The sequence below is a fragment of the Candoia aspera genome, chromosome 3 (assembly GCF_035149785.1).
Source record: "Candoia aspera isolate rCanAsp1 chromosome 3, rCanAsp1.hap2, whole genome shotgun sequence".
In the NCBI taxonomy this organism is placed as follows: Eukaryota; Metazoa; Chordata; class Lepidosauria; order Squamata; family Boidae; genus Candoia; species Candoia aspera.
In genome coordinates, this window is record NC_086155.1 from 32,159,062 (window position 1) to 32,186,238 (window position 27,177).

Below are 27,177 nucleotides of genomic sequence, written 5' to 3' on the forward strand. Positions count from 1 at the left end.
ATTTGGATTTAACAAATTTAACAGGTAGTTCGATTTAATGGCCATGCTGTCTCCCTGAATGGGCAGTTTAATTGAGGTTTTACTCATTTTTCATAGAACTTCTGAAGAGCCTTTTTATCTGTTGGAAATACGTCCTCTCCCTCCCTGATTTCTTTACAGATACACAGGTGCACGTTGTGAGCAGAGTGATCAAATCTGACTCCTATTACAGAGCTTTCCTTTAATCAATAATGTACAAGAGAAATTGATATGGGCACAAGTACAGTTTGATTTGGGGATACAATAAGAGAATTTTCTGAAAGATCTCAGCCTAAATCTTGGCTTCTTGTACTTTTTACTCAAGTTCAGCTGTTTTGGTGCAATCACTTCAAAGGAGAATTGATCTCGTTTGCCATGTAATCCAATCAATAAAGAATCATGTAGCCAAAGTGATGAAGGCATGATATGTGATGCTAATCAGTTTTGGCTATGGAATAATATCACAGAGCCAAATTAGAGTGAGGACAATACTTCTTGCTCTCACTCCAAATGAAAGAATCTTGGTGTTTGCTATCTTCTGAAGAGCCCTGAATTACTGTTGAAATGGTGGGAGATCTGCAGGGAAAAAGGAAAGTGTCACTTTTATATCAAGCTCCCCCTGTGTTTATATTTGGTTCAGTCTTACTGCTAATGAAGATCTGTCTGCAGATTCCACATGAAGATGGTGAAGCTGGTACCTGATAAGTCAGTTCTTTGACTCTGCGCTCGTACTTGCGAATGCCCTTCTGACTCTCTACGTTCTTCTTCTGTTCTATATCCAAGTCACCTTCCAGTTCTCGTACCTGAGTAAAACCAAACAGTATGGTTAAGTTCTTTTGCCTTCTTTCTTGGCTCAGAAAACTCAAACAACTCTATTAATAGTTTGTCATGCTTAGCAAAGCCCTGGAAATCTACATAGATCTTAGTGGACTAGAACATGATGGTGGACTTTTGCCTCTATAGCAGAGCCTTGCAAATGTGATTTCATTTAACCTAAAATGGTTTCAAACCTCACTATATCTGAACTTTTAATAACCCATCATCCCTCTAGCTTTACTGGGGACACTGGCCACATAATCCACAAGAAAACAAGGTTTTTGCCAGAAAAAGTAGATGTTTTCCCAAATACTAACTCTGGCTTCCAGTTTCTGAATCTGCTTCTTGCCCCCTTTAAGGGCAATCTGCTCAGCTTCATCCAGCCGCATTTGCAGGTCTTTGATGGTCTGTTCCATATTTTTTTTCATCCGCTCCAGATGGGCACTTGTATCTTGCTCTTTCTTCAGCTCCTCTGCCATCATGGCTGCCTGATAGGGAAAAAAAAATCAAAGCATTTCTGTAGCATCAAAACTAGCTATCGTGACTGAAAATGATGAGAATTACAACATACTAATCTAGAGGGCACTAGCTTGACAGAAGCTGGCTCACATTGCCAATTGTTCCCGATCCTGCCTGCCAGTTATTAGGTATTGTCAAACATTGAGTTCCCCATCAACCTAAGTTGCTAGATGCTACTCCTAAATACCCATTTTCTTTGTGTTCTGTATTTGCTCCACAGAAGAGAATTCTGGGAAATACTGGGGAAGGGAAACTGCCACACCAATAAAGATCTATGTGAAAAATCAGTGTAGCCCTCAGAGCATATTCCCACCCCTGCTCCTCAGGCCTCTTACATCAGTGATGGCTTTTTTAGCCTTCTCTTCTGCGTTTCGACATTCCTGCACTGCCTCTTCCATTTCAGTGGTCAGCTGTGAAATGTCTGCCTCCATCTTCTTCTTCTGGTTAATGAGGCTTGTGTTCTGGTAGAGAAGAGAACAGTAAGCCATGAAAATGCTCCCACTTTGCTTCCCTTCTGAACAGATTCCAACAGTTGCTATCCCTGCTTGAAAATATTCTCCAACTCACCTGGGTGTGTAATAGATTGACTCTTTCTGTTGCATCTATAAGCTCCTGTTCAGCCAGCTTCCTTCCACGTTCTGCCTGCTCCAAGGCTGCCCGCAGCTCTTCCACTTCAGCCAGCAATAGGTTGTTACGCCTCTCCAAGGCACCTGCCTGCTCCTTCAGATCATCATTATAGCGTAGAGTGTCATCCAGTTCTATCTGCAAGTCCTATGGGCCACATCAGGAGGAGTCAGTTTTAACACAAGAAAAAACAAAACAGCTGAAACCTTTCGCAAAACTCAAAGAACCACTAAAGATATCAAATACAATGTTTCCCTATAGTGAACACAAAGGAAGAGGATGAGCAACCTGCAGCTCATGGGCCACATAAAGAGTGACCAGAGTGGCCACTCCACTAGAGTGTCCCAAAATCACACCACCAAAGACTCATGATATATCACTGACCATCAATAGCACATAGTTTCTTGGACTGAAATGACATTAATATTCTTAATAGTGCATTAAGCAGCTTAATACATCTATTCTGAGGGGAGAAATCAACTCCACATAGGAAAAAAAGGCTAACAGTTTTAGCTCTATCCCACAGTTGATATCACTGCGCAATGCCTTGCTCTCTCTGCAGCTCTTGAAGGGAGAAAAATAATAACACGTCTCCCCCAAATAAAATTGCCACCCTTTAATATATGATGGTAATTGTTGAGAAGATTGGGAAATCGAGCTCTAGCTGGCCAAGAGAGACCACATTTCTACCTAAGAAATAGGTAAGACTGACCTTCAGTTGGGACTGGAGTTGTCGCACCAGTTTCTGAGACTCAGCAGCCTGGCGATTTGCATGACTCAGCTGGATCTCCATTTCATTGAGATCTCCCTCCATTTTCTTTCGCAACCTGGTGGCCTCATTTCTGGCCTTGGCTTCAGCATCCAATGAGGCTTGCATAGAATCCATGGCTCTCTGGTGATTACGCCTGGAAGAAAAAAAGAAAAGTGCTTAGGAAGAGGCACTTAATTAATCAGCCCAGTAAAACTGAACCATCAACAGCCTTGCTTTCTCAACAGTGCCTGTGGGATAGATTTCCTCACTTGCTATGAAACCCTCAGAAGATAATACCATTGCTATCTAGCCCATGAAGCATGCAACACACTCCCCAATATGTCATGTTTCTACCTCAAATTTTCAAATTCTTCATCTTTCTCTGCCAGTTTCCTATCAACTTCAGCTTTGATCTGGGACAGCTCCAACTGGATGCGCAGGGTCTTGCTCTCCTCATGTTCCAGGGCTCCCTTAAGTCACAAAGATATATAAACAGTCAGTGATAAACCTCAACAGAAGTTGTCTTCCCCTCAATGTGCTTTAATTTGATTGTGAATGAGTATCAACATTTCTGATTGGTGCCTTCCTCTTTTTTCCTTTTTCTATTTTTTTAAAGAGTTCAATTCTCACAATTACTTGCCATTGGCAAAGCTGGTTGTGAATGATGAAAATTAAAGTCCAAATAATGGCACCATGTTACTTACCTGTGGATAAGGCAGACATCTTTACAATATTTCTCAGGCATTAAATCTTTGGGGGAAAGCTAGGAATACATTTCTCTAATCTCTAGATGCCACCCCAGACCCAGGTAAATGGCTTGCTTCTACTGTAGTTTTATTTGCTGGGTTTTAAATACTGGCTCAGAGTCAGATGTGACTAGTGGCAAAAGGCAGCAGCCAGATTGGGAAGAACAAGAAGACATATAGGTTGTTATAGGTTCCTGCATCAAAGCGATGCCATCCCATTGTCCTTGGATAATTTGATAATTGCTGTATTTGAACCATAATTTTAAAAACCCAGTATTATTAGTTCATGGTTTGCTGAACAAGCTGGTTTATGTATACTAAGTCAGAAAAAAGCAAGCCACTTAGCATTCATTATGTTTATACCAAGCCAATGTGCTCTTTCAGAATTCCGGCAATTCTTATTTCATTTTTATTCTCTCATATAATTTCACACTTATGTGCACATGCAGTCAAATATGTACACACACCCCTCAGCTTACACCATTCCTTTCACTGCCCAATGCTTTGCACCCTCCATTTTGATTGGGATGTGATTTGGATACTAGTCATATTTCTTGGTATACAGATCACATGTAAATGTTTACTGACTATGCCACAACTGGCCGGTTCATGCACTGCATTAAGCCATAATCCACAGTTTACAGAACACAACAATGAATACATTCAACATGCTAAACCCAAACCAAGTAAAGTGTATTACTTGTTGATATATCAAGTTTGAATAATAAGAAGGCTTAACACAATCATTCAAGGGCTTACCTCAGCTTCCTCTAAGGCTGCTTGGATTTCATTCTTTTCACTCTCCAAGCCTTTCTTCAGTTTCTCAAGTTCATGGATGGTTTTTCCACTCATGCTAATCTGATCAGTTAGGTCCATTATCTCCTCTGAAGAGACCAAGACAGACATTATACACCTATTTATAGTCTGGAAACCTAGGTGACCCCCAAGCAGAATGTTTGCATTCTCTACTGTATTCAAAATCAAATTTCAATCCTAGCCTGTTATGTTAAGCTCAGTTATGCCAGCAGAGCAATCTCATATTATTAGGGATAACAGAAGATTTTGATCACATTATGTTCCTTTCATTGGTGTTCAGAATGCTACCAATTATTCTTCCTGTGTTTGTATATTTTGTGTTAATAGAGTCACTTAAATAATCACCACACTAATATATCTAAGTGTATTTTCTTTCCTTAATAACTACCAGTGCCTAGGAGAAATCAATCAAAACTCACACCCAAGGTTGGAAATGGGGTGAAATCCTTGTTCCAAAACTTTTAATATTAGCTGCGTTTATTGGTGGGATTGGTCTTACATAGTTGGTTGAATGTTGAAAACAAGAGATTTTCATGCACACACACCCTGCTCCAAGGAGCTCAGAGCAGATTCTACATTCCTCCTTTTATTTATAGTCCCATGAAGAATATCCATCTAGAGATGGCAATTGTTCCAAGGTAACACAGTGAGCTGGGAACAGAACATCAGTCTAACACTATCCTATGTGTTATGGAACTACCAATATGGATATTAGGCTTACAAATAAGTAAAAAAAAATAGCTCATCAATTTTCAATTCATTTTTCAGTTAACTAGTTGGGATAAATACATGACTAAGAATGGGCAATCCACTTGCAAGCTCTCCCAATCCTATCTTTGCAGAGTTCCCCTTGAAATTGCACCACAGAAATATGACTACAAACTGTCAAATTGCAAATGGAAGATTTCTCATTACTTTTCAGAAAACAGATGACCTCAAAATCAGAAAAAGAACCATATTTGTTCTAAGCCCTTCTCTGCCTGCTCACATAGAAGCCAATTCATATAGGCAAGTAATACATTACCTAGAATTGAATGTATAACTATCAAAATTCTGAGCCAAGCTGGATCAGGTATGAATAAACATATATGGCTTATTTTGCAAAAAGCCACAAAATAAGGATGTTGGATTAACTGTAACTGTAACTGATTTACTTCCTTCTCCTGTTTCTACCTTCTGAGTTCCCTGGCCTTGTTCCATATCTCTGCCTCTGCCTTAAGGATCAGAATTTTTTTTAAAAAGTATACTATGTCATTTAGAGGTGATACAGTCTTGTTAATACCTTGCAAGTTCTTGTTCTCACGCTTGAGAGTCTCTAAATTCTCCAAGGACTCCTCATAGGCATTCTTGAGCTTGAAAAGTTCTGTGCTCAGGCTACGGGACTCTTTCTGAGAAGATTCCAGCTCTGCCTGTGTCTCCTCGTATTTCTGCTTCCACTCAGCAATGACCCTGTCAAAAGCACGTTGTTTCTTGTCCAGAGCAGCAGCAGCTGAGTTAGCTCTCTCCAGGTCAATGGACAGATCCTCTATTTCAGTCTGCAGACGATGCTTTGTTTTCTCCAGAGAGGAACATTTGGCATGGGCTGCTTCCACAGCCTCCTCTGCCTCTTGTAGGCGGATGGCCAGCTTCTTCCTGCAATTTGCCAATAAACCTGATTAGGTAGGGAAGATATTGGAGCACACACTGGAGACAAAGCTTCAGAAACACTACAGATTCCATCCCATAGTGTCCTGCAACATGCCCTAAAATGGAGTTTTCTCCTTCTTCCACTGCAAGGATGTTAATAGGCATCACTGTAATTCCAAAGTGCTTCCCTCTAGCATAGAATCCTGATTCTGTAGAATATATTCAGTGTGAATGACTATTTCAAGAACTCACTTGGCTTCCTCTAATTCCTCTGTCCTCTGGATGGCATCTGTCTCATATTTGGTCCTCCACTGGGCCACTTCAGCATTGGCCTTGGACAAGGAGCGCTGCAGCTCCCCCTTGGCTTCCACTTCCTCTTCATACTGCTCCCGCAGAAGGTCACAGTCATGACGGGATGCTTGCAAAGCATGAGCCAAAGCATTCTTGGACTGAAAAGTTGAAATGGTTGGGATTAAAATAGAATCAATTCTTTATCAAGGAGTTAATACTTCCAATTCCTTCCATGCCAAATAGAATTTGGGATCCAATACATTCCCACAGATACATTTTGACAAATTAACCATTGAGGCATCAGCTTGCTGCTGCCTATTCATTAGATTATATCAATGTTTCTCAACCTTGGCAACTTGAAGATGTGTTGACTTCAATTCCCAGAATTCCCTAGCCAGCATGCTGGCTAGGGAATTCTGGGAGTTGAAGTCCACACATCTTCAAGTTGCCAAGGCTGACAAACACTGGATTATATACTACCCACTCCCATAATGGCTCTATGAAGGTAATTGTTAGGATAGCTGTATTTTTTGAGAAGAATATGGACTGTGTATGAATTTATGTCTGGGTTCTTCCTGAGGGAGCTGGTGAACTCCCAGGGAGTTCAGGACAATTCAAAGCTATGAAAACAGTGCTAACAATTCCATGCACAAGTCACTAACTGCCTAAGTTCAAAAAACATTTTGCCATCCTGGTTGAGAGAAGAACTGAGACAGGCCAGGCTGGCATCACAGGAGAAATAAAGCCAGTTTTTATTATTCAGAAATTTCACTCTCTGGAGTAGAATCAGAATTATTGTCAACCTCCTTTAAAAGACACTATCTTTCCCATTACAGACATTTAAACTTTAAAATATTGTTTGCTGCTATCTGAATAGCATTTACGATAATAATTCTTCTCCTTAAGATACAGCATGGAGCTCTGTCATACCTCCATCCATTCTATATGCAAACTATGCCCCAAACACCTTAAATCCAACATGGAATTCTTCCACGTTGTGTTCACCATCCATGGATTTCTAATGTGTTTGGGGAAGCACTTCCTGTCTTTCCTCCCTTCCTAATAAATATGTTTAAGAAATCAAGAGTCCTCCATAAATTGTCCAGTCCAGCTTCTCATGAGAAGAAATAGTTCCTGAGTATTTAATGTAACAAACCCAGAAAAAAGCCTCTTAGATCCTTTCCTGACCAGTGTTGTTGCTGAGTGAGAAGGGTACTGGGATACAAAAGCATATCTTTGGCAGGAAGAAAGAGAGAGGGGGGGAGAAAAAAAACAGCCAGTCCAAAGCAATTAATATATTTTTTTAAAAAATTCCATTAAAAAATAAGAAAGCCTCCAAATCCTTACTGCAGAAGCTCACAGAAGACACGGTGAGATTAGTTATTTTATTGCAAGCAAGAATATAGCTGTATATATAATACACAGAAGATCTGGTTTCTGCAGTACACAGAAATCAAATCAAATATATGACTATTTATTTATTTTCATATTTATATAGCTGCCAATCTCACAAAAACATGACTCTGGGTGGTTTACAATAAAAAAAACAACACTATATTAAATTTTTGAACTCTAGATTTTTTCCTCCCATGTTTTCAAGTCAATGAAAATTTGGCTATTCTTATCTTGGCTTTGAGATGGCAACGCATTTGCTCTATGTTTATATAATCATTCTGCCTCATCAAGAACTGCTGGTTCTTGCTTACTCACCAGTGTCATTTGAATGACATCAGCAGGGGAAAGGGAGTAAAGTAGAGTGCATATGTGGACAGCACTCGGAATTCATAGTGTCTGAATGTGGCTATGCCACACAATTTCTAAAATGACAGGGCAAGATTGCAAATCTTCCTGCAAATTGTGCCATCTACTCAGAAATCCCCACTCTTTAGATTTCAAAGTGGTATATAGTTTTAGTAATGGAGTAAAATGTATATTACATCTAGACAGAGACACTTCTTTTTACTGCTAATTCATATGCTTTGAGATTCGGCCTGGTTTTCAAAAACATGTCAGCCCAGGAAAATCAGCTGCCCATTACCACAGATCTAATCTCCAGATGTTTAAACAATCACCTTGGTCTCTTCTTCTAGCTGCCTCTTGAGTTCCTCAATGGTCTGGGTAAAGGAAGTTTTGCCCCGACTCAGCTGGTTTATAAGAGATTCTTTCTCTTCAAGGAGCCGACTAAGTTCCCCTGATTTTGTAAAAAAAAAAAAATACACCATGGTAAAGTTTGTTCATCACAGTACTCATAGTTTCAAATTGTTTTGGTATCAAAAATAGGCAAACAGCAAATTTCAGGACTGGTCCTGATTTCCAATGGACTTTTTATGATTTCAACATAGAAACCAAAAGCCGTATATTTTCAAGCAAGTGAAACCAGTTGATATGGAATCAAAGCTGTTCTTATATTGTACAAGGTTCTTGGTTATTCTGCCATATTTGCTGTTATTATCCTGGGCTTTATGAGTGCGCTATCAGATTGATTAATAACTCTTCATCCTTTTCTTAATTATTTATCATTATAAAATTCTAATGAAACAATTACAGCAAATGTAGGCAATTGATGTGGCCCTCCAGAGGTTGGTGAAATACAATTCCCCAATAGTTTTTTTCATTATTGCTCATGCTGGCCAAGATGGCTGGGAATTGTATTCTGCATCCTTAATATAGAGAAACAATAACTTTCTCCCCTAAAGACCTCCTCCAGTGAGCCACTGTATGGCTCAAAAACTATATCATAAGTTTGAATTCAATACACCGAGACTTCTCCACAACTTCTGCTAATCATAGATTCAAGAGAGGAGAACATTCCTCTATCTTTGATCATTTTAAAAAGTATTTAATTCCGTCTTCTACACACTTCTGGAATTGTACAAGTTCTCTATTTTATTTTGTACCAAACCACTTTTCCTCAACATTCTGCAGCAGCTTTCGTTCTGCATAAGGCCTAAGCTATATCAAGTATTAACATCAGTGATCAATGCTATGTTACCAGACTGATTGCATCTTGGGGAGACCCATTACATGTTCCATTCAAGGATAACTGCTCTGATCAATTTGAGAGCTTAGTCTTTTCTCAGGGTCTGTAAAGGGTTTGCATAACATACCACTTTCAGTCTGCAGTCTCCCACGCTGGGTGCTCACTTCAGCCAGTTGACGCTGGAGCTCATCCACCTTTGATTTGGCTTCGCTAAGCTGATCCTCATATGTCCGGCAGAGTTTCTCAGCATTTGCCTGTAACAGGAAGAAAAGCTTTGGATAGGTCCTGGAATGGTCTAAAAATTAAATAATCTGCTCAAGGAACAGATTAGGTCTAGATTAAGATTCAGGCTTTGATGTTATATCCATATGGCAAGTTTGCTAGCTTGCCAATTGAATGCACAACTGGGATGTGTGAGGCATCCTAAGATGAGTCAGCTACTGCTTTTTTCCCATCATTCATTCAGAGTCCTTGTTAGTAAAAGAAATCGACAGGAGTGCAGTGAAGATAAGGCATCCAGAAAGTGGGAAGTACAATTGTTGAAATATGGTGTCTGATTTCTGCATTAGATAAATCTGATATGTACTTCCAAACTGAGGGAAGACTGTCATCTTTTTTTAAAGTAACTATTCTTTATTAGGAGAAATTAAATTTTGTAATCTCCATAATTAATGTCAATTGATTTTTTAAAAACAATTTCTTCCTAGCTTTGTATCATTTATTCTGCTTATGTTAGTCCTGAAGATGGCAAAAATCTATGTTGAACCGAAAATTTATTCTCAATGGTCTGACACTATTTATCTATTCTGACACTTTTTACCCCAGGTCTGCTGGGGTTTTTTGCAGCCATTAAGTCTAGAAACTTGATAAGATGAGAAGACAAAGTTTCTCAAGACTTTGTCTTTTGCACCAAATATATGCTTTTTAATATTTCCAAAGAACCTACGTGTTCTTAGAATAATACGTCTTCACATGTAGCCAGTCCCAAAGGGACTGTGTCAACTGTCATGGCTGGCTGGGGAATTCTGGGGGTTGAAGCCCACACATCTTAATGTTACCAGGTTTGCGAAACACTGGTCTAAGCAGAAGAGCAAGAACTAGCATAATGCAAGGGGCTGACACACAACCCAAAAGAGCAACTATGGGAAGAAAAAACCTTCCATCATGTTGATAGCTCTTACATGAGATGTTCACCCTACAATAACCCTCCCCTGCCATCCATTAATGCACAAACAAGAAGCTTTAACAGAATTCCACATGATTCAACCATTCACCTTGTTCTTTGTGAGGTAGTCAATGTTGGAAGCCAGATCATCCACTTCCATCTTTAATTCACTCTTCTCCTTTTCTAGCTTTTGCTTGACACGCTGCAAGTTGTCAATCTGCTCCCCCAGTTCAGCCACTGAGTCAGCATGCTTCTTGCGCAGGGCTGCAGCCGTTGACTCATGCTGCAATGTGGCTTCTTCCAGGTCCCTGCGTAACTTCAGGAACTCTGCTTCACGTTTCTTGTTCAGCTCTATTTGACAGGCTGTGGCACCACCTGCCTCTTCAAGTCGCTCACTCAGCTCCTCCAGCTCATGAGCTACTTCTGCCCGCTGCTTCTCCACTTTGGCTCTGGCAGCTCGTTCTGCCTCAAGCTCTTCTTCCAGCTCCTCAATTCGAGCCTGTAAGGAGATAACAAATGGCACAAACTCCAGTAAACTCTATCCTGTTTCTGCCAGAAGCCAAGTTGTTTATACCACTTGGGCTTTCACCAACATATGGACCACATTAACCCCAGATGACCAGAATATTTACAGTATACCACAATGGGCTACTTAAAAATCCTCACTAACTACATGGAATATTCACCCATTCTGACTTTCGCCATAAACACCATGCTGGGGAGGGGGGATTACTTCAACCTTTCTTTCAATTGTATTAATATTTTGTTCCAATGAATAGCCATGTTACCCTAAACTGTTGCTACTGTAGTGCCATTCTCATTGCTCCCGCTCCAGTTAATATCGCTTTCAATTCATGATAATATTGCCTGGGAAGGGCACCCTCCAGGTGTTGCTGAACTACAGCTCTCTGAATCTCTCACCATTAATCATGCTGGCTGTGGCTGCTGCAGACTGAAACTGAACAACATAGGAAGAGTCATTTGTTCTATGAATCTTATGATGTCACTCTCTTACACCATGTAGGATTGCCGAAGGTAACTAAGTCAAGGTATAAAGAGTCTGATTATCAACTGAGTGTCCCAAATCTACAGCAAAATTATATTTTGTTTGCCTTCATCATGACCCCAGATTCTGAAGTTCAGCTGTCCTAGTAGGTCTTTCACAGGGAAAAGTGACTTCAAGATTTTGCAGCTCCTCTCATAAGAACTGATCAGATTATTTGTATATAACCAGAGAAATGCATTTAACATAAAAACATGAAGTAGGGAAGTAGGAAGGTTCTCACAATTTATTTTATTTCTCTTTTGTATGGAGTTGGGTTGATGGAATTATTTTTTTCTTTAAGACCTACAGTTGATTGAGGCAGGTAAGCAGTCCTTTTCTCATTGTTCTCAGTGTTGCGAGGTCAGCAAAAGCAAAAGCAATCTTCAGGCTGCTTTTGAGGGACTGGGATTAGAAATCATGGTAATATGGACAACGCTTGAAGTAGCCCAACCAAGATGGTCCATCTGCAGCCTACATTTAAGCCTATTTATTTATTTATTTATTTACCTGGAGTTCTTTAATTTTTTTCTGCAGCTGAATTCCAAGGAGCTGTTCATCTTCAATTCTTGAATTTAATTGGTTAATTTCAAAATCTTTCCTATGGAAAAATAAACAAACATAACTTGTGCATAGACTGAAATAATTCTGTACTGCAGATTTGAAGAAGTAAAGAGGTATTTTTTAAAATATATATATTTTAATATTACATAAGACTGTGTCCCGTCCAGGTAACTTTCCTATCTTATAATCATGATGTTTGATTCTTTGACTAATGTGATAATCTGTGGAGTCCTGTAGCTCCCCTGAGCTATGTATATTCTCTTCTAATTCATCGCTTTGAGGTCTGGGGCTCTGAGGAAGATCAGATCACCTCTTTCTTGAAGGCAAAATTAGCATTCTAAGTAGCTGCACTACAAAACCCTTCATCTTATCTCTTTTCTACTCTTCTACCCTGTCCAGATGAAACTTTTAGCTGAAAATGGGAACTCACTACTAGGTAAAACTTAACAGTACGTATTTAAGTTCCTCTGAAATCAGTAGAGCATAATGTTAGCTTTTGGCTAATGTCCCAAACTGAAAATAACTCCTCCAAGCAAAATTTTCACAGTGCACATATCTTAGGGTGGAGACGTACTCCATTTCTTGTTAATGACCTTCCTAGTGATGAAACAGACATTTCTGCAACTGCTTGTTTTCCAAATCATCTGAATCTTTATCAGCCTGTCAACCATCTCTAACACATATACTCTGTTGGATCTCTCTTTTTCTTTTCATGTGCACTTGAACAATGCCTCACATACAGAAGCCATCTTCTCAAGAGGGCTTTAGGCAATGCAGTAGAACAATAATTCTTTCCAGTCTGTTAGTATTGCTTAGAAGTTCTAAGGTGGAATAAGAGTGATTCAAACAGTAAAAATAGATAGCAATGCTTGATTCATAATATCTTCTGCCATTAAAATATTATGCAACAGATATCAGAGTGTGCATAACATTATTTGATTTGTCTATATAGCATTTTGAGAAGCTGCATGCTTACTTTTTGAGTTTCTCCTCCAGTTGCTGCTTGTCATTTTCCAGATCCATCACAGATTCTTGTGTTAGCTTTAAATCACCTTCTAGCTTGCGCTTTGCTCTTTCCAGGTCCATCCGTATCTTCTTTTCTTGTTCTAAAGCACTCTCCAGCTAGAAAACACAAAGACCACAAAATAGTAGAAAAAAATGCACTGCCAATTTTTGGTATCCACATCACTAAAATTGACGTGGGTACCAAAAAAGGCTCCAGGGGCTCCTAGAAGATGCTCTAGAGGCTCCAAAAAAAGGAATATGGGGTTGCATGCAGCTATAGCACCACAGGTTTGCCCACCCATGACATAATATAGAATATTAAGACTAGATATGAGTTCTTTTATCATGACGGTCCATTGTCATGTGTTAACTCACATCATCCACTTGCTGCTCCAGCTTGACTTTGGCCTTGGTTAGAGTATTGACTTTGTCCTCCTCAGCCTGAAGGTCATCCAAAGCTTGCTGGTGGGCTTCCTGCAGTGCCTTTTTCTCCTTGGTTAACTTAGCAATGATCTCATCCAAAGCAGTCATTTCTTCAACCAAGTTTTTCACCTAGGATTATATAATCAGATAGCTTAAAGAGATATATTAATAACATGGCAGAATGAAAACAAGCAAAGTTTGAAGTTCACTTTCCTTTGTGAAATTATAAAGCTAACTCTATTAATCACAGATTCCATGAGATGGTAATTTTTATTATTTTAATCAACAGAGGATGTGAGTAATTATGTCTCACTCCTCCCCAATAATCTACACCAAAAATACATTATTTCTGCTATATGAGAATGAAGAAAACAGAACTTTCTCTTGGTGGTGCTATTTGGTTTCTTCTGAATGCTGTTAAAAACTGAAGGAGCTCAGTGCTTCTCAGGGATTTACCTGAGCTGTGAATGAATCTCTATTGTTAGATGCAATACAGACCTTCAACTGCTACCGGTAAATATACATTTTTTGTATGCTATGTGAGCAACCAAAACTGTTTATGCACTTGTTCTTATTTAGTACAGTTTTGCTCACCTTGTTTTCTGTGGCATGCTTCTCCTTTTCCACCTTGGCCAGGGTGATCTCCAGGTCATCAATGTCTTTCTTCAGTTCAGCACACTCATCCTCCAGCTTTCGTTTCTTAGCAGTCAACTCAGCATTCATTTCCTCTTCATCCTCCAGACGCTCCATCATTTCTTTCACTTTGGCTTCCAGCTGAATTTTGGTCTTAATCAAGAGATCACACCTCTCCTCTGCATCAGCCAAATTATCTTGCTCCTACAAAGAACATCCAAAGCAGCATTTTACCACACTAATAGTTAGTACAAGTTCAAAAATGTACATAGATGTATGACAATGAATGTTAAAAACTATGATACTATTTTATAGGTTGTTGTCATTTTTTCTGGAAATTTAAAAAGTGACTCTTACTTCATTTGACTACCTCCATCTATCCCCCTGGAAGAAAGATCTGGCCCATTCATTTGTGGAAGTTAAAAAATGCAGATGTTACCTTCATAGTTTTATCACATGCACAGAATCAGAGGAGATTATGGACATATACTCCTAGTTCTACCAGCTAGAAGTGAATGTGAACTGGCCATATAGCTTAGAACATCTATTAACTATGTAAAGGAATGTCTGTTTGTACATGGTCATGGTCATATTCAATCCCAGCTTCCCCACAGAACATGCAGCAATGCCTACGCTCATTTGGAGCTTAATTATACAAGTTACTCACTGCTTGAAGCTGTAGAGACAGATCATTCTTTTCCTGAATTATGCTGACTTGTTTCTCTTCCAATTCCTTCCGTTTAGCTTCTGACTTCTCCAGAGCTTCCTTCAGTTTCTGGAATTCCTCTTTGAGGGCATTCATTTCCTTCTCAGTCTGAGCTGACTTGAGGAGAGGCTTGATCTTAAAGAAGAGTTTCATCCAAGACCAGTTTTTCACAGCATTAAAAGCACGGATATTCCACTGGATGGTGTAGAGTGCATCTCTGTGAGGAATTAACAAAACATATTGGAAATGGAAATCTGTGGGATCAGAGGAAGTTCATCTATGCTTTTGTCTAAAATTACAAGCAAATTGAAGATGCTGAGAGGAAAATATAGAGAGAGAACTTCAAAATACTGGGCTGTAACTTATATGCAGATTTTTTTTTTTTAAATAGATCTTTAATGTTGTTTTTTCCCTTTCTGAAAAGTAAAATATTGGTAGGAGTGTTATTGAAATTAACAGGTACAGCAATGAGAAAGGGACCTCCTTCACATACATGTCTCACTGATCAATAAAAGTGGTCACTTTATAATAGCCCAATAGATAACATGAAGCCAAAGCATCTACCAAGGTAAGTTTGTTGTTATACCTTCTGGTGATGATTAACTTGTACTCAATTCTCATCAGACACCCACGCATCCTCGCCTGCAGGAGGGTGATAATCTTAGCCAGACGTTCATCTCGCATCTCCTCCAGTAGACCTAGCAAGCCAGCTTTGAAAAACACCTGAAATTAAGGAAGATGTATTATACTGAAGGTGGAATTGATTTCATGTTGATTTTGAATTATATATTTCAACAATTCTGAAGGATATTCCCCTTATGCTAATTGTCTGTATTTAATTTTTGAGTAATTAGCCATAATGAAGAACATTAGAAGATATATTAGCCTTAATTCATGCACCACAAGTTACTTTGAGATTCTAAAATAGTTCTATTCAGAAACAAAACATTTATTTATTTATTTTGTTTCTATGTTTCTACTATATAATAAAAATTGCCAGTGTAGATTACAGAGTAAAAACAAAGAAGTTTAAAACAACCAATGGGGGAAAATGTAGTAACATTTTATGAAGCAAACACTAAATTAAAATTTTAAAAATGCAAACACCTGATTGAAAACCACAACTTATATTGAGGAAGAGCTACCAATTTCAGTAAAGCTACTCTACCCTGAAAAAGAAGTAAACCTACAATTTACAACTAATTTACACTCAGTTCTTATTTTACTGGTAGCTCTAAGAATATGAATTGATAAATTCTATATCGTATAATCCCACCTATTCCTACTACTCAAAAACAAATTCTGTTTTGTTCAGTGTTGTTCACATTGGTCATAGGATTATAGCTCTTCTCCAGCATTTACTCCAGGCAGATTTATAGAAAGGCAATCCTTATATAATAATTCTGGAATGACAAATATTAAGTCATTGCCCAACTATGTATATTTTTCTTGTTTGTTATGAATTATGTCATACTTAGATATTTTATATCATTATATTTTATTGGCTTATGAAGTGTTCTAATGTATTTGGTGCTTATATATTTGCATCTCAGCTTTCTTCTTTATGGTAGATACTGAACATAAAGTGTTTAAGACTAACACTGGAGAAAGGAAACTGTGTTTTATAAATGGAAGGATAGGAAACTTAGCTTACGCATACATATTGTGTTCATCCTCAGGGCTTTTCTGACATGGTAAAATCAAGGCATTCAATTCATAAATGCTATTTGCACAGCAAATACCTTGGTATGTCCAAACTTATATTGGCTGTGGTCGATGTCCAAGGAAAGCAGCAGTTTTTCTGTGGCCTTCCTGCTATCTACAAATTTGTCATCGGGTATGGCAGCTGGGTTCAGGATACGATAACTAGAGATAAAGGAGATAAGAAATAGATGTTTAGAATCAAGAGTGCTTGGATTCTAAAACAATTCACTTGGTAAAGGAAGGACTGGCAAGCCATGCTTTTATGGGAGTAAAGAATTTGGTAGACATTAAATAATGTTTATGGAGGTCATTACACCTTATATATAGTTCATAGGTCATTATCTTAAATGTTTGTTTAGGTTGTTAATGAAGCTGAATATGCCTGCTGTAATAAGATATAAACTTCTCTACATCTTTTCAGATCAAGAGATTTTAACATCCTTTTTAAAAAATATCAAGGGATGTCTGCAGGACTGTGGTCAAAAAAGTCAAGATGATAGTAAGATGGTGCAATCAAAGCTCCATACGTTTTTTATGTGCTTTGCACATGCAACACACATAAAAGTCAGAGTTTCTATTGCACCATCACAGTCACCATTTTGATTTTTGTACCATACCCCGTGGACATCTCTGAAAATACCCATATTTTCTGTACAACTATAGAGCATATGACTCCATAAGAAGGCTGCAAGCTTTCCACAAGTGACACAGCGGGCTAAATAAGCTCCCATTCACTGGAGACCTTCCAGAAGAGACTAGAAACCATCCATTTGGGATGTTGTATTCCACAGAGTCTTCAGCAAAGAATCATTACCTTGCCGTGAGCTTGAGCACCTCAGTGATGCCATGAGCTAAACCGTGAAGGACCACCCAAGACAGGAAGGTCATGACAGAGAGGTCAGACTAAATGTGATCCCTGGGGAAGGTAATAGCAACCCACCCCAGTATTCTTGCCGTGAAAACTAAATGGATCAGTACAACCAGAGATATGTCAGTATAGCATCAGAAGATGAGACCCCAAGGTCGGAAGATGATCAAAATGCTACTGGGGAGGAACAGAGGATGAGTTCAACTAGCCCCAGATGTGAAGACGCAGCTAGCTCAAAGCTGAAAGGATGGCTAGCGGCCAACTGTGCTGGTGGTGAACGGCAAATCCGATGTTCTAAGGATCAACACACCATTGGAACCTGGAATGTAAGATCTATGAGCCAGGGCAAATTGGATGTGGTTACTGGTGAGATGTCAAGATTAAAGATAGACATTTTGGGCGTCAGTGAACTGAAATGGACTGGAATGGGCCACTTCACATCAAATGACCACCAGATCTACTACTGTGGACAAGAGGACCACAGAAGAAATGGAGTAGCCTTCATAATTAATAGTAAAGTGGCTAAAGCAGTGCTTGGATACAATCCAAAAAACGATAGAATGATCTCAATTCGAATTCAGGGCAAGCCATCTAACATCACAGTGATCCAAACATACGCCCCAACCACAAATGCTGAAGAAGCTGAAGTAGAGCAGTTCTATGAGGATCTGCAGCACCTACTGGACAACACCCCTAAAAGAGATGTTATTTTCATCACGGGAGACTGGAATGCTAAGGTGGGCAGTCAAATGACATCTGGAATCACAGGTAAGTATGGCCTGGGAGAACAAAACGAAGCAGGACATAGGCTGATAGAATTTTGCCAAGACAACTCACTCTGCATAACAAACACTCTCTTCCAACAACCTAAGAGACGGCTTTATACATGGACTTCACCAGATGGACAACACTGAAATCAGACTGACTACATCCTTTGCAGCCAAAGGTGGCGGACATCTATACAGTCGGTAAAAACAAGGCCTGGAGCTGACCGTAGCTCTGATCACGAACTTCTTATTGCACAATGTAGGATCAGACTAAAGAGATTAGGGAAGACCCACAGATCAGCTAGATATGAGCTCACTAATATTCCTAAGGAATATGCAGTGGAGGTGAAGAATAGATTTAAGGGACTGGACTTAGTAGATAGGGTCCCGGAAGAACTATGGACAGAAGTTCGCAACATTGTTCAGGAGGCGGCAACAAAATACATCCCAAAGAAAGAGAAAACCAAGAAGGCACAATGGCTGTCTGCTGAGACACTAGAAGTAGCCCAAGAAAGAAGGAAAGCAAAAGGCAACAGTGATAGGGGGAGATATGCCCAATTAAATGCAAAATTCCAGAGGTTAGCCAGAAGAGATAAGGAATTATTTTTAAACAAGCAATGTGTGAAAGTGGAAGAAGACAATAGAATAGGAAGGACAAGAGACCTCTTCCAGAAAATTAGAAACATTGGAGGTAAATTCCAGGCAAAAATGGGCATGATCAAAAACAAAGAGGGCAAGGACCTAACAGAAGAAGAAGAGATCAAGAAAAGGTGGCAAGAATATACAGAAGACCTGTATAGGAAGGATAACAATATCGGGGATAGCTTTGACAGTGTGGTCAGTGAGCTAGAGCCAGACATCCTGAAGAGTGAGGTTGAATGGGCCTTAAGAAGCATTGCTAATAACAAGGCAGCAGGAGATGATGGCATCCCAGCTGAACTGTTCAAAATCTTGTGAGATGATGCTGTCAAGGTAATGCATGCTATATGCCAGCAAATTTGGAAAACACAGGAATGGCCATCAGACTGGAAAAAATCAACTTATATCCCCATACCAAAAAAGGGAAACACTAAAGAATGTTCAAACTATCGAACAGTGGCACTCATTTCACATGCCAGTAAGGTAATGCTCAAGATCCTGCAAGGTAGGCTTCAGCAATTCATGGAGCAAGAATTGCCAGATGTACAAGCTGGCTTTAGAAAAGGCAGAGGAACTAGGGACCAAATTCCCAACATCCGCTGGATAATGGAAAAAGCCAGGGAGTTTCAGAAAAACATCTATTTCTGTTTTATTGACTATTCTAAAGCCTTTGACTGTGTGGACCATAACAAATTGTGGCAAGTCCTTAGCGATATGGGGATACCAAGTCATCTTGTATGCCTCCTGAGGAATCTGTATAACAACCAAGTAGCAACAGTAAGAACAGACCACGGAACAACGGACTGGTTTAAGATTGGGAAAGGAGTACGGCAGGGCTGTATACTCTCACCCTACCTATTCAACTTGTATGCAGAACACATCATGCGACATGCTGGGCTTGAGGAATCCAAGGCTGGAGTTAAAATCTCTGGAAGAAACATTAACAATCTCAGATATGCAGATGATACCACTTTGATGGCTGAAAGTGAAGAGGAACTGAGGAGCCTTATGATGAAGGTGAAAGAAGAAAGTGCAAAAGCTGGCTTGCAGCTAAACCTCAAAAAAACCAAGATTATGGCAACCAGCTTGATTGTTAACTGGCAAATAGAGGGAGAAAAAGTAGAAGCAGTGAAAGACTTTGTATTTCTAGGTGCAAAGATTACTGCAGATGCTGACTGCAGTCAGGAAATCAGAAGATGCTTAATCCTTGGGAGAAGAGTAATGACGAATCTCGATAAAATAGTTAAGAGCAGAGACATCACACTGACAACAAAGGTCCACATAATTAAAGCAATGGTGTTCCCCATAGTAACATATGGCCACGAGAGCTGGACCATTAGGAAGGCTGAGAGAAGGAAGATAGATGCTTTTGAACTGTGGTGTTGGAGGAAAATTCTGAGAGTGCCTTGGACTGCAAGAAGATCAAACCAGTCCATACTCCAAGAAATAAAGCCAGACTGCTCACTTGAGGGAACGATATTAAAGGCAAAACTGAAATACTTTGGCCACATAATGAGAAGACAGGACAGCCTGGAGAAGATGTTGATGCTAGGGAGAGTGGAGGGCAAAAGGAAGAGGGGCCGACCAAGGGCAAGGTGGATGGATGATATTCTAGAGGTGACGGACTCGTCCCTGGGGGAGCCGGGGGTGTTGACGACCGACAGGAGGCTCTGGCGTGGGCTGGTCCATGAAGTCATGAAGAGTTGGAAGCTACTAAACGAATAAACAACAATTCCACAGAGTTAAACTGGACAGGCCACAATGTCTCAACAATTTCCATTATCCTTGAGATGGAATAAACTTATTTTTAAAAAATATTTAAACTATCAGTATATTAACAAAACATTGAAAATCAATTACTATAAAAACAAATTAAAAACAGAAACTGCATTAGAGTGAATATTTTTAAAAACTAAAAAAAAAATCTTAGTCTGAGTGTGTGTGTGTGTGTTTGTAGTCTTAATGAGAGATGTGAAATTTTAAATGTCCATATTCAATATTTCCTCCATAAATATAGTTGTATAGAAGGCAATAATGTATAAGAAATTATTTCAATCTTATACCTAAAAACTGAAGGTCAAATGTTGAGTAAAACTCCTTAACTAAATAAAAAAATCAAGACTCTTTGCTATTGCATTAATCTTTCAGCCAATACTATTTCCCATGCATGATATTGTTCCAAAGAAAACTGTACTTTAGTTTTCCAGTGTTTTGTCATTAGGAATCTTTCGGTTAACAATAAACAATAAATGAATTCTTATTTTACATGATTATATATGTCTTCAGAAAATGAACAATTTCTTGTTGCACTAGAAATAATCACCAAATTATTTTTGTCTAACTCAAAAACTTTAAACCAAATGGAATAATTAAATGGACATGATACTACCAGAAACAGTATTACTTACGAGTTTCGCTATACTCCCTCCAACAAAAAAAGAGTGCCATTTAAGGAGTATTGGTGATTTCCCAAAATAGATATGAGAGGAGTTCTAAGCCGACACTAAGCTCATGTAACAGTAATTAAAACCAAACCAAACCACAATGCTCAGACAACTGGGCTATTTACTCAACAAACTTAATTGTTCCTTCTTTCCAGAAAATTCCAAAACTGGGAATTACAGTTTTGCTGTTAACAGACAGACCCTAGGATTTATTCTGGGGCCCTGGTAGTAAAACTGGAATAAGAGAAATATAAATGTGTAGTAGGATACCTTCAGAAACTCATGTTGATTGGCAGTGACTAGGTTCCACAACTGGATAACCTACTTAATGTTCCTACCAGGAGAGAAATGCCAGTACCATTACATAGGAAAGAACTGAGTTACCGCTGCTTGAAGTCAGCATAGAGGATCCTGTTTGGAAACCCTTTCCTACAGATCCGAATGCCCTCCAGGACACCGTTACACCGCAACTGATGCAGCACCAGGATGGGGTCCATGGCTCCTGCACAGGAAAAAGAGAAAAGGTGTATTCAGCAACATCAACCCAAACTAAAGAACTTGAACCAAGTAAGGCCAGAAAAATGAAGAAAAAAAACAATAGATACATGAAATACTGTAAAATTAAACAGTAATAGTAACCAAATACAAAGAAGTGGAAGAATAAAAAAGTGAGAAAAGAAATTAATACCTTTTTTACCCTGATTGAAAGCACAGTTATCTAGACATAAGTTTCAAAATACTTCAGATGCCAGCCTACTCTCAGTATTTTTTTAAAACTTAATGCCACTTTTTGTGTTATGCACAACAGAGAAGCTGCTGCTAAAAAAAAAAATTACAGTGTCTTATGCACAGACTTTCCCCTAGGCTATGCCATTTAACCACATATATTTCATGTAATCTTTCTGAAATTCTGTACCTGGAGTCTTTGTTTCATTGGGGATAATGCAGCGGACAAAATGGGGCTGGGTAGCACGCAAATTGGTCATCAGTTTGTTCAGGTTTTCCTGTAAGGCAGACGTAGAAGGTTTAATAGCTTCATTTGCTCTCATTCCATTTCTAAGTCAATTTTAAGTGCTGATTTTAACATACGCCACTCCTTATATCTGGGGACCCAGGTATGTGATGACCTCCTCCCCAATACAAAGCTGCCTCGATATTATAATCTTCACTGAGCCCTTTCACTCTGTGTCTCCTGTCAGAAATGAGCCATGTGTTTGACCAAGGGAAAAGGACAATCAAGTTCTCTCTTGTGGATTTCACATCCAGAGAAGACCTTTAAACAGAATGGCACTTAAGGGTCATTGTTTGTAACCTATACATTCTCCTAGAAGCTTCTATCTGGAAGGTGGAATAAACATCTTTCTCTCTCTCCCTCTCTCTTTCTCTCTTTCATTCTCTCTGTCTCTCCTTTCTTTCCTACTTTGGAAGTTTCAGAGAGAAGCTCTTCAATAGTTTCATTTGAGTTTAACTGATAAACTAGATACATATAATTCCATCCTAACCTGTGAGAAAGGAACAAAGTAGGCTATTCTCCTAGATCTCTTCAAGCAGTTATCTCCCTAAGTCACAGGCATAATATATATAGCAAATGTCAAAGAGTTGTCCACTTTAGATCTGTCCCAATCATGTACAAAGAAAGAAGAGGAAACTTCTTTTTAGAGTTGGGAGTGAGAGGAAGCTAAATTCATTCCTAGTTGAGGTAATGTCTCAGTAGTCCTCTCCCTGAGATGCTTTTCTCTTCAACCAAGTTCTGATAATGAAAATGAGAGGAAAATACCTCTTGGGGAGACAAGAAAATTAAGGGAAGAAAACATAAAACAAAGTGATCCATGCCCTTATCACCACCCATCTGGACTAATGCAATGTATTCTATATGAAGCTTCCTTTGAAGACTACTTAGAAAATGCAGTTGGCCCAAAGCGTATCAGCCCATCTGCTGGCAAATGAAATCACCGTAGCCATATTATTGTCCCACCACAGGCCCTGTACTAGTTATCAATGTATTTTCTGGTATAATTCAAAGACATGTTTCTCTGTTGTGGCCCCCATGTTAAGGAATAGCTAACCCTGTAAGATTGGTGATGGCCTTAATTATCATTAACCTGATGGCTTTAATAAAAATGTGGTGCTCTGGAGAGTGACTGGGGAATGATGAGTAGATCATTTATACTTTGTATTATTGTATTGTTCCAGTTTTAATGTGTTTTTACTGTTTTTATTGTTAACATATAGTCTATGTGGGTTACAGTAGTACATAAACAAAATAAAATAAAATAAACCATGTGAACATGGCTCCTACTGAGAAAGCAAGAGCTGTTTTTCATAATCTTAGATAGAGATATTTCCCAGTCCTATTTCCTGGTATCCTTTTAATTAGAGACACTATATATGAGACTTGGGACAGGGTGCATTGTGGTGGGGGTGGGGGAAGCAGATGACAAAATGTTTGTGGCAATGGCATCATACAAATGTTGCAGCTTATATACTTGTGCTAGATATTGGGACACAAGTATGTAAAGTCAGCATTTGCATGATGACATCATCCTGCCTATATCGTCATTTTGGCTTCATTGCAGTTTCCTGTGGACATAGATGGATGCAAAGATAATTGCTAAGTATGGGAATAATTCAGCTTTTGTTCTGTATGTGTGAAAGGTGAAAGGTCCCCTGTGCAAGCACCGAGTCATGTCTGACCCTTTGGGGGGATGCCACTTTTGCGATGTTTTCTTGGCAGACTATAGCGGGGTGGTTTGCCATTGCCTTCCCCAGTCATCACCTACCCCAGCGAGCTGGGTACTCATTTTACCGACCTCGGAAGGATGGAAGGCTGAGTCGACCTGAGTTGGCTACCTGAGAATCCAGCTTCTGCTGGGATCAAACTTGGGTCATGGGGAGAGTTTTGGTTACAATACTGCTGCCTACCACTCTGCACCATACACACAAAAAGGCACATGGGTGTAGCATGAGCTTGCTGGCTGGGGAACTCTGGAAGTTGAAGTCCACACCTCTTAAAGTTGCCAAGGTTGAGAAACACTGGTTTAATATTTATTATGATCATGTCTGGATTGTTACTATACTGTTTACAGATGTCTTGGAGAATAGCCTACTTGTTCCACTCACTATATATGTGCCAAAGGTGGCACTGAAAATTCTACCAAATTAAAGTTTTATTGTGCAGTGTTTCTGCCATGTTCACAGATCTACGTAAATGTCCAGACAGTTATGTCTCCCATTGCTAACTCACCTCCATCATTTAGCACGTTACATACCTTTCCCCCCCTTATTTACTAGAAGAAACTCTGATAAGGAAGAGAAGATGAAAAGCTATAGAATACCTAGTGGAAGCACCTCTATTTGGCCATCTAAACTATAAACCTCTACTTTCCTGTCAATAATTCTAGATAATATATGGCAGCTGTACTCTGAACATCTCTCTTTTACAACAAGATGATTAGTGTGACTATTGTATATATCCTACCATTCAATTCAAACAAGACAGCTAATAATGATTAAAATAAAAACTATAAAACGTATTCAAAAAATGTAACTTAAACTCAAAATCAAACCAATCACCTGGAGAAAAGGTGATTAAAAGACTGGAGAAAGAAATATGTCTTCACGGCATGTCTACATAGAAAAAATGGGAGCCAAGTACAGATTTCCAAGGGTGTGCACCCCATAGCCTGGAAGCAATACAGGAGAAGGCCCCTTCCCACATCAGAAAACAGTGAGCCTCTGACAGTGAGGGCATCTTCAGAAAACCTTAATACCCATGCAGACTCATAATGGGATATGTGGTCTTTCAGATAGTCAGGTCTTAAGCTGTTTGAGACCTTAAAAATAATGCCAACATCTTAAAGTAATTAAGAACCTCTACAGATTTTTCAGTACAGGCATCATGTGATCCATGTACTTTGCATGGTGTTATATTCTGCACCAACTGGAGTTTCCAGATACTCAGCCACATATAGATCCTATTGGATTAATTAACATAATAGCTACAAAGACATGGATAACTGTTGCCAAACCTGAATGGCTCAGGAAAAGTCACAGCTGATGCATTAGATATAACTGTGTGAATTGGTTTTTTGATTCAGTCACCACTCGCAAATCCAGTGACAGCTGAAGATCAAAAAGCATTCCCATAATGTGAACCTGCTTTTTCAGGGGAAATGCAATTTCACCCCAAACAAGCTGGATCCCAGTCTCTGAGTCCAGTTTTCCTATTTAAATTTATCTTGTTCTCTCTTATCCAGCTCTTTACTGAATTTAGACAACATTCAAGAATATCAATTGTTTCCTTGGAGTTGGATAGTAAAGAACAGTAAGGTGTTATTAGCATGACTCTATTGTTTTGGTATTTGTGCTTTAAACCCCATGATCTCAAGAACTTTCTCTTCTAAGTTCTGAAATGTTGGCTCTCAATCAAATGGATATCACAGAGATGGATGCAATTCATTGGTTCAATTAGAATTATGCCTAGTTAATTCTCTCCCAAGGCAGAAAAGTCAGGGGGGCTGTTGCTCCAAGCACTGTAAAATCCACATTTGTTTCCTTCTTCCCAAAGGTTTTCCTTCCTGCAGTCAACAGTGAGGAGAGAAATAGCACAGACTTAAAGTGATGTTTATGTAATAAATTATCTAAACATCACTGCAAGTCTTAACTGCCTCTCCCTCAGCAACGGAGAAGCAGCCAGGAACCATGCAGAACAAAGACACCACTGCAGCAAAAATAAGCATTTCCCTATCATAGAGGGAACTAGATTTCTTTCCATTCTAGTATTCTTCCAATTCAGTTTGAATGTGAAATGAAGATGTTCACCAAGAATTGGCAACACAGGGACAATCACTGATGTGAATTCCCTCGTATCCTTTTTGTCAAGAAAGGAGAATGTGGGACCATTTGGGGAGAAGAACCAAGCCTTAGGGGTTTTATTGTCTGCCTGGGATTCAAATTTATAACTGGGTCACTTTTGGAATATTACTTGGAAGAACTGTCCAGCATACATCCTGACTGAATCAAGTACAATTCTGTAGGGCTTAACTAGTGATTCTTGTTCCAAAGTATCAAATGCTTACCTTATGCAGTGAAGACACAGTTTGGAATGAAGCTGCCTTCTTACGCTTCTCCTTGACACCTGCCTTGGGAGGTTCATCTGTCAAATGAAATGTCAGTTTATTGCTTTAGTGAGATTAATTTAGTTTGGGTACTCATTTAGTTTCTAAGACCTGGGAGACTAGTGCTTGAATTTCTAGACAATTAATATTCTAATTCTACTTAGCAAATTCAGCCTAGCTGGTTTCTTCATGGGAGAATGCCAAGAATAGAATGTCCTCAAATCCCCTAGTACATTAGAATGCAATTAAAATGAACAACCAAAGGAATGTAGCAATGCATATCATTATATAATTAAACATTTACAATGATCTGTAAGATAGCCTACAACATTAGCATGAACACCCCTAAATAGAGCACATAACTCATGTCGATATGTCTCTCGGCAATTCTGATGAATAAAGGAACAGCTTTCCCCAAATCTGTTATTCTAAAACTTACTCTCACACTCTTGATTCACTCTCTCTTGAACCCAAAATAAAGCATCCACAAACTGGTATGTTCTCAGTACATACCTAAGATGTGCATTACTTAAGATGGGATTTGGAATGCTTATTCCTCTTGTGATAATATGAAAAAGTACTGACATGCAGATTGAGTGCGTGCTTTAATGCTAGACAGAAATTCAGCAAGGCTTGATTGAACCTATAGTTCTGAACCATTTAAATTGTGCACTATTCTCTTTTCTGCTCGTAGTCCCAATATCTAGTTACCATTACATATTCTTTCCTAGATAGATTAACAACTGTATCTTATTGGTTTAAAATTGTCTATGCTATTGCCTTTGAAATATTTAAAGATAAAAGTTAATCATGTCTTCTCTACCCTAACCTGAGTAATGAGGTGGTATATACTTTATCTTTCTTGATCACTTCAGTTGGTCAAGTTCCATAACATAGATATGTTTGTTTATTT

The 27,177-nt window shown here is 39.0% G+C and overlaps 1 protein-coding gene across 1 annotated transcript in view; it reads right to left on the reverse strand.

The window, feature by feature from the left end:
* MYH7B (myosin heavy chain 7B) overlaps positions 1-27,177 on the reverse strand; it is a 53,463-nt gene that overhangs the window by 1,493 nt on the left and 24,793 nt on the right. The window contains exons 18-39 of the mRNA XM_063297239.1: positions 26,226-26,302; positions 22,064-22,151; positions 21,532-21,649; positions 16,468-16,591; positions 15,312-15,448; positions 14,687-14,942; positions 13,981-14,223; positions 13,339-13,515; positions 12,935-13,080; positions 11,905-11,995; positions 10,462-10,851; positions 9,315-9,441; positions 8,280-8,398; positions 6,169-6,365; positions 5,573-5,922; positions 4,234-4,358; positions 3,083-3,198; positions 2,690-2,882; positions 1,921-2,124; positions 1,689-1,814; positions 1,152-1,322; positions 717-821 (exon numbers count right to left, since the gene is read on the reverse strand). Coding sequence (XP_063153309.1) covers positions 717-821; positions 1,152-1,322; positions 1,689-1,814; positions 1,921-2,124; positions 2,690-2,882; positions 3,083-3,198; positions 4,234-4,358; positions 5,573-5,922; positions 6,169-6,365; positions 8,280-8,398; positions 9,315-9,441; positions 10,462-10,851; positions 11,905-11,995; positions 12,935-13,080; positions 13,339-13,515; positions 13,981-14,223; positions 14,687-14,942; positions 15,312-15,448; positions 16,468-16,591; positions 21,532-21,649; positions 22,064-22,151; positions 26,226-26,302 — 3,680 coding nt within the window. The remainder of the gene's footprint in view (positions 1-716; positions 822-1,151; positions 1,323-1,688; positions 1,815-1,920; positions 2,125-2,689; positions 2,883-3,082; positions 3,199-4,233; positions 4,359-5,572; positions 5,923-6,168; positions 6,366-8,279; positions 8,399-9,314; positions 9,442-10,461; positions 10,852-11,904; positions 11,996-12,934; positions 13,081-13,338; positions 13,516-13,980; positions 14,224-14,686; positions 14,943-15,311; positions 15,449-16,467; positions 16,592-21,531; positions 21,650-22,063; positions 22,152-26,225; positions 26,303-27,177) is intronic.